The sequence below is a fragment of the Sorex fumeus genome, unplaced genomic scaffold (assembly GCF_029834395.1).
Source record: "Sorex fumeus unplaced genomic scaffold, SorFum_2.1 ptg000122l, whole genome shotgun sequence".
Taxonomy (NCBI): Eukaryota; Metazoa; Chordata; class Mammalia; order Eulipotyphla; family Soricidae; genus Sorex; species Sorex fumeus.
In genome coordinates, this window is record NW_026606179.1 from 9,702,547 (window position 1) to 9,709,993 (window position 7,447).

The window sequence follows — 7,447 nt, forward strand, 5'->3', positions numbered from 1 at the left end:
CAGGCTGGGTCATGGTTGCCAGGACACTGTCCTTTCTTATGGCTGGAGAGGAGCTGAAAGTCCTATAAACTTCAAAAGGAAGTCTCCTTGCCTTATTTCATGCCCCTGACTCCAGGCTGTCCCCATGTTTTCTTGCTGTGAACCAGGAACTACGGTGTGGGTGTTAGTACTCATTCTGCCCGCCAGATACCCTTGTGCATCTCCTCCAAAGCCCTGCATGATTACAGTGAATCTTGCGCAGGTATTTCTTCTTTTAAATACACGCACAGACCCACATACACAAACGCACATTCATTCACGATCTGAAGTTATGAAAGTTCATAACAGCCTGCAGGGAGAGCGCAAAGGGCTGGTGAGCTCCAGGTATGCACAGGAATGTAGGGCAATTCCTGGTCCTTCCAGGCCTCCAGAAAACCTTTGGTTGTTCTCAGCACCGCTGGGGATGCCCCAAATGAATAACAGCCAAACTTTCACATTGCCTTTAGCCCCAGAGACAAAACCTTCTGCGAATCCCACCTCAAACAATCTGGTCACACTCTAATAAAGGAAAGATTTGTTCCTGTGGGTTTGACTAAACCACTGGGCACTGGTGAGTGAACACAGGCCCCATCCTCACCCTGCAGGTGTTGAGCTCCAGAAGGCTCCAGCTCAGGTCCTAACAGCAGCTCTCAGACCACTTCATAAGTATAACAAAAAACTCTGGGACCTCAGGGCAGAAATTCCCAAGGATCTTCAATGTTCTGCCTGAAATGGGCTCAGGGCAAAACTCTTTTCTTTTTCTCTTTGGGACTTGTTGCTTCCAGGCATCTGTTTCAGTGCCTGAAGTCATGAAGTTGCTGGAGGCCCACCTTTGAGGAATTCTCAGGTAATGGAAGGGGTTCCCAGTGTTCATCAGGAAAACATCCATTAGTGCTGGGATAACCATGGGTTGCCAGGGATCCAACCTCGGTTGCTCAATGTAAGTGACACCTGTACTATTTTTCCCCAAATAATAAACCTTTATTTCTCTATGTTGGTTTGGTTTTCCTGTTGTTGTTGGTTTGGGGCCACACTTAGCTGTGCTCAGTACTGAATGCTAATTCTCTCTAGGATAACTCTTGGTGGGGCTCTGGGAACTTGGGTAACTTGAAAATATGAAGGCATGCTAAAAAGAATAAATATAAAAAATAGGAGGCATGCTAAAAAGAATAAATAATATCTTTCAGAATTTTGCTATTCAAGAGCCTTCAAAAATGTACTCAGGTTTTTCTTGCCTGTTTTCTTTTGAGCGGGGCCATACCCAGTGCTTCTCAGGCTTACTTCTGGCTCTATATCAGGGACCACTCCTGGTGGGGCTCATGGACCATCTGAAGAGGAAACCCAGGTCAGCTGCAGACAAGGAAAGCACTTCACCTACTATACTATGGCTCTGGCCCAAACAAGCACATTTTCACATAAGGAAAGAACCAGTAGATGAGAGGCCATGGTTTCCTTTTCATCCAGGTGGGTTCCTCTCCCAGGGATAGAAACAGAATGAAAAGCTAGTCTAAGTTGGTCTCTATATTAATGAAGCCAAACAGGTGGGGTTTTTGTTTGTTTGTTTTGTCTGTTTTTGTTTTGGGGCCACACCCAGTGGTGGTGCTCAGGGCTTACTCCTGGCTCTGCACATAGACATCAGTCCTGGTGGTGCATTGGTGACCAAATGGGGTATCGGGGATGAAATGCAGGTTGGCCTCGTGCAGGCTAGCACCCTCACCTCTTTAGGATCACTCTTATCCACAGGTATTTGTTTTTGTTTTGGGGAACTTCCTGCAGTGCTCAGGGTTGATTCCTAGCTCTGGGTTGGTGGGGACGGGGGGTGGGGGGTGGGTCACTCCTGCTGCTGTCTGCGGATCATATGTGGTACCAGGGAGTGAACCTGGGTTCAGCATGTGCAAGGCAAGTGCCTTACCTCAGGAATCTTTCCAACCCCCATATAGGAGTGAGGCCTGAGCACAGAGAAGGTGCAAGTCCTGAGCACCAAGGTGAGTGGGCCGAAAACAAAAACAAACAAACAAAAAGACCAACAGGACATGATGACATATATGCCTGTTTACATATTTGATACTTTCGTGGAGATTTCGGCAATATTCAGCCATCCTCTGGAAACAAACCCTTTTCTTCAAACTCGGCCATTCATATCAATTTGTAAGATGAATTAGATGCTTAGGAAGGGAGAGAGGAGTGTCACGCCCTAAAGACTAAGCCCTGCCTCAGGCGCAGTCCCAGGGAATTGAGACCTGGGCTATGAGGATTGGGCAGAAGCCTAAATCTGCCAACCAATAGGAGCAAGCTCCGCCCACCCACAGTGCTTTAAGAGGTTGAGTCCACTCCTCATCCATCACTCCTGCTGTGGACCTGGCAGAGAGAAGATCGTCTATGTGCTCGGGGCTTCACGACCTCGCTTGGCCGAGAAGAGGTCTCCTTGCTTCGGAGGTGAAGACCTGGATCTGACCGAGACAGGAACTTACTTTGGCTTCAGGATGACGTCTGAATCTGAAGACCTTCACCCTCATGACCCTGCACTCCAGCACCCCGCTGCAAAGCCACCATTCCCAGAGAAGGCCTGTTCTGGCTGGAACTCAGAGAGGGAGAAAGGTAAGAAATCCCCTCCTGCGGGGCAAAATTCCACCCCTGTGGAGGCCATGGAATAGACTGGGTGTCTGAAGCCTGGAGGTGGCCTCGGAGCTGGGATCCAGAGCAATGCCTCTGTGGGACTTGCAGGACTAGCCTGACACCCAAACTCTGTATTTGTCTGCAGGTCCAGAGCCCCAGAGCACGGATGACAAGCACACGGATCATGAGGACTGGGATGAGAGCAGCTTTGCAGACCAAATAGGTAGGAGGACATGGTGTCCCAGGGGAGTCGAGGGATTGGGTGGAGTTCCTGGCCTCCTGGTGTCAGGGATTCAGTCTCACTGTGTTGTCAGAGTCAGAAAACAGCTCTGAGGAAGATGAAGACAGAGGCTGGAAGAGGCGGAGGAAACGGAGCCGCCTGCCCCACACAAGAGGTGTGTGTTGCTTTAGGATCCCAGGGACCGCCAAGGGGCGGGTCATAGTAAAGGTCTTTCGAGGGTTGTTCAATGGGGGAACCCATTGGGAGCCCCAGGGGTCCTTGAGGACAAGATAGAGGGGTGGGGAAGAGGTCCTCTTTGTCCTGGTCTGGGGGGTTCCTGAGGAAATGAGGTGCCACATCTCTGACCAGTATTTTCCTCTGTAGGGAGCCTCTCAGATGCAGAGTACAATGGGGACAATTTAGGTGCCAGTCTCCCAGAGGGCCCAGACTCTGCCCACCACAGCTGCAGTGAAGAGACGCACAAGGATTCCTCTCCCGAAAGAGCTCAGAGGAGGCCCCTGTCACCGGGACCCAACAGCACCCCCATCAACAAGAAGCTCAAGTCTCAGTCGCCCAGACTCCAACGCTCCCCTCGTCACAGGCACCCCTCTCTTCAGAAGCGCCCCTCTCTCCGGCGAGGCCTGGTGATGACCCTGCGCTGCCTGTCCCAGGCTGTGTACGAGGATGTGGTGCAGACACGGAGGCAGCAGCTCTACACCCCACTCTCTCACGAGCACCTTGCCCTGCTCGCTCAGCTCCGGGGGCCCCTCACAGGCCTGGTGCAGACCCTCTACTCCATGGCCAGCCAGGCAGCCTGGGCCTTCCCTGCCGAGGGCTGGATGGTGGCTAGGTCCTCCATGGCCCAAGATGCACAGTACTCCTCCCATGAGTGAAGGGGCTATATCGCCACATCCCAGAGGCAGGGCCTGGAACCGGGTCTCACTAGGCTCCAGCTAACACCCCCAGCGCTCCAGACTCCTGCAGAAAACAGAGGCCTGTGACTTCTCAGAAGCTTCCAGAAGGAAAGTGGGACCTGCTGTACCCAGCCTGGTGATGACCGAGAGAACTGGGGTGACTTGTCACTATGAAGAGACTCGAATGACCAGGAAATGGGACCCTGGCTTCCAGGACACTGACCAACACTGACATTCCCTGACACAGGGGGTTGGACCCCTGGAGGTCTCAGGACGGACATGTTCTTCAGTGAGAACAACAGGGCATTGTCTGTTTCCAGTTCTTTGTGCTTGGGGCGTGGAGCACACCTCCTGCCACCCTTAGGAGAAACTTCCCCGGGTTGGGGGTGGCAGGGGACAGGCAGAGCAGGGTATGGCTGGCTAATCCTCATCCCAGCCAGGCATCCTACTGCAGTCAGAGTTCAGCATCAATTAGATCCAACTGGACAAAATCATGATGAAATTGCTGTGAGCCGGTTTGGCTTTAGTAGTTTCATAAAAACCCTCTCAAGGCATAGAAAACAAGTTTGACCTAGGGGGATCACCCCACCCAGTGACGAATGAGGTTCCTTTGTTTTTACTTTATTTATTATGATAATGGATAAATGATACAGCAAGATTTTATGTATTCCTCTTAGCATGTTTTTCTGTGTTTACACTGGGATTTTTAAAATAGGCCTTCAAAGCATGTATATTTTTTTGTGGGAAATGAAATAAAAGTCTTTAAAGATTGTTGTGTGCTTGGCTTTGTCATTATCATATTAGTCATGATTTCATGTGCTGTGTATTTTATTTTGTCTTTTGTGGTCATGCCTAGTGATGCTCAGAAGTTCCTCCTAGCTCGGGGGTTAGAAGACCATGGAGGATGCCAGGGAATTGAGCCTGGTTTGGCTACATGCAAGCCAACTACTCTACCTGCTCTACTATCTCTCCAGCCATCCAATCCAGAATTTTAAACAATTTTTTAAATTAAAAAATTTAAATTTCTCTTAAAATTAAATTTTTTTCTAACACAAATAGCACCCGTGAAATTAGAGAATAATAAAAATTTAGTGGCCAAAAAAATGGGAACTGTGAACATGAAAATTATCAGGATGAAATTTCAACTGAACAGCTGGAAAATTTTCACGATGTGCTCAAAATCACCTTTGTGTTTTAGGTTATGTTGCTCATTTTATTTCTGGAGATTTGGGGGCACACCCAGTGGTTTTCAGGGATCATTTCAGGCACAGTGCTTGGGGTTTGCTCCTGGCATTGTTCAGCGATTGAACCCTGGTCTCCAGCATACAAAGTATGAGCACTACCTCTCTAATCTATCTCCCGGTCATCTGTATTTTAAATTTAATATTTGCCAGTGCCCAACTTGAAAATAGCACAACCAACGAGTGCTGGGGGTATGGGGACAAAGGGACATTCAGTTCTGGTGGGAATGTCAACTGGTCCAGGCTTTTTGGAAAATAATATGGACATTCCTAAAAAATATAGAAGGGGGTTGGATCAATAGCACAGCAGGAAGGGCGTTTTCCTTGAAAGCGGCTGACCCGATGAGATTCCCAGCATCCCATGTGGTTCCCTGAGCACCACCAGGAATAATTCCTGAGTGCAGAGTCAGGAGTAAACCCTGTGCATTTCCCGGTGTGACCCAAAAAGCAAACAATAAATAAATAAAATTTTAAAAATAATTTAAAATTTAGGAATTGAGCTTACATTTGATTCAGCAACCTCACTTCTCAGAACATATGCCCTTGTGGTCCATGAATGCGACCAGGAGTGATCCTTGAGCACAGCACAAACAAAAAACAAAAAAAAGAAAGGAAGGAAGGAAGGAAAAAGAAACATGTATGGTAAGAATAATAAAACATGGTTGCGCTCTTTAAGAATTCTCAAAGATTGGACTAAAAACAATCCGGTCCATTTTGTTTGTTTTTCATTTTGGGGACACACCCAGCAATGCTCAGGGCTCACTTCTGGCTCTGTATTAAGGAATTACTCCTGGTTGTACTTGGAGACCATGTGAGGTACAATGGATGGAAGACAGGTCAGCCATGTGTAAGCAAATTTCCTTCCCATTTTACTCTTGTTCCAGCTCTGTGTACTGTCATTTAAAATACAAACTTGCCTTTTATTGCCACCTGCTCTAGTATTTTCTGAATGTCATGATTGATCCTAAGATCTCCAGGATAAAAGAGCTTAAATCATTGCCTTCTAGATTCTCACCTTGAGCAGGTTGGTGTGGACTTTCCTTCTGTAAGCAAATGACAACTGGTCAAACAAAATTAGCAGGAAATATTTAATTGGGGATTCTTATTTGGGGGGGAATCTAGATCTGGGTCTAGTCTCCAAGGGAATGGGCTCAACACACAAGGGGAGGTTCCGAGCCACCTGTTTTTAGAGATATCTTGTGTCATTTTGTTTTAGAAAACTTTGTTTTAGAGATACTTTGTGTCTTTTTTCTTAGAGTGCTTTGTTTTAGAGATACTTTGTGTCTCTTCATTTTAGAGTATTTTGTTTTAGAGATACTGTGTGTCTATGTTAGAGTACCTTTTTTTAAGTTCTCAAATTTTTATTTTTTTATTAATTAATTAATTTATTTTTTATTTTTATTTTTATTTATTTTTTAATTTAAAAAAATTTTAATAGTGAGACATCATGAGGTACAGTTGCAGACTTACACATTTTTGTGCTTGGGTTTCAATTATACAATGATCAAATACCCATCCCTCCACCGGTGCCCATTTCCCACCACCAAGGATCCCAGTATCCCTCTCACCCCCCATCCCCTCCATCTCACCCTGCCTCTGTGGCAGGGCATTCCCATTTCTTCTCTCTCTCTTATTGGGTGTTGTGGTTTGCAAAAGAGGCAATGGGTGACAATCATGTTTAGTCTATAGTCTACTTTCCACATGCTTCTCCCATCCTGGGAGGATCTTCCCAACACCTTTATTTGGTGTTCCCTTCTTTATCTGAGCTCCCTTTTCCCCTAGTATGTGTGCTGGGCCTCTAAGCCATGGAGTAAAATTCCTGTAGAGTACCTTGTTTTAGAGATACTTTGTTTCTCATTACAGCTCTTCCACCGGATTTTTTTTTTCAGTCTGGGATTAATAGCTAGCTGTAACTCCATCTTGTTTTAATGCAGAAGCACACAGAATTGCTTTAATACTGAAAATGTAGCTGTTTAAAGTGCTAAAGTGCAAGCAAATCAAATAAACCAAGTATAAAAATTAGTAAATTTTTACTAATTTGTATGGAGCTCATACAAATGGTTAATAATAGTGCCTTTTTGAGGTGGTGACAAATTCACAAATGTCCATGTATCTTACTACAGTTATTGAAGAATTAAAAAAAATAATCCAGAGAAACCAAAAAAACCCAAATGTAAGAAAATGCCTGGTAGCAAATGTCACTTTGCAGATGAGTGTAATATTCATATCTCATGTTTCTAATTCAGTTAATTCTTTTTATTTCTTTTTTAGTTGAATCACCATAAGATACAGTTACAAACTTTCATAATTAAGTTTCAATCATATGGGGCTGGAGCAACAGTAGAGCTGGGTAGGGTGTGTTTGCTTTGAACGAGGCCAACCTGGGTTCAATCCCTGGCTTCCCGTATGGTCCCCCAAGCACTGCCAGGAGTAATTCA

At 46.0% G+C, this 7,447-nt stretch overlaps 1 protein-coding gene across 1 annotated transcript; it reads left to right on the plus strand.

The window, feature by feature from the left end:
* Positions 1–2,501: 2,501 nt before the first annotated feature.
* Positions 2,502–3,747, plus strand: LOC130043278 (protein FRG2-like-2). The gene is made up of 3 exons (XM_056135535.1): positions 2,502–2,616; positions 2,780–2,857; positions 3,239–3,747. Exons 1-3 carry the CDS (start codon positions 2,502–2,504, stop codon positions 3,745–3,747), a joined length of 702 nt encoding a protein of 233 aa, XP_055991510.1.
* The last annotated feature ends 3,700 nt before the right edge of the window (positions 3,748–7,447 follow it).

What these genes read in the sequence shown, in the direction of transcription:
- LOC130043278 (XM_056135535.1), top strand. Translation starts at nt 2,502, where the DNA reads ATGACGTCTGAATCTGAAGACCTTCACCCTCATGACCCTGCACTCCAG. An exon ending in GAACTCAGAGAGGGAGAAAG is followed by an intron (nt 2,617 to 2,779) that starts GTAAGAAATCCC and finishes ATTTGTCTGCAG; the next exon opens with GTCCAGAGCCCCAGAGCACG. An exon ending in CAGCTTTGCAGACCAAATAG is followed by an intron (nt 2,858 to 3,238) that starts GTAGGAGGACAT and finishes TTTCCTCTGTAG; the next exon opens with GGAGCCTCTCAGATGCAGAG.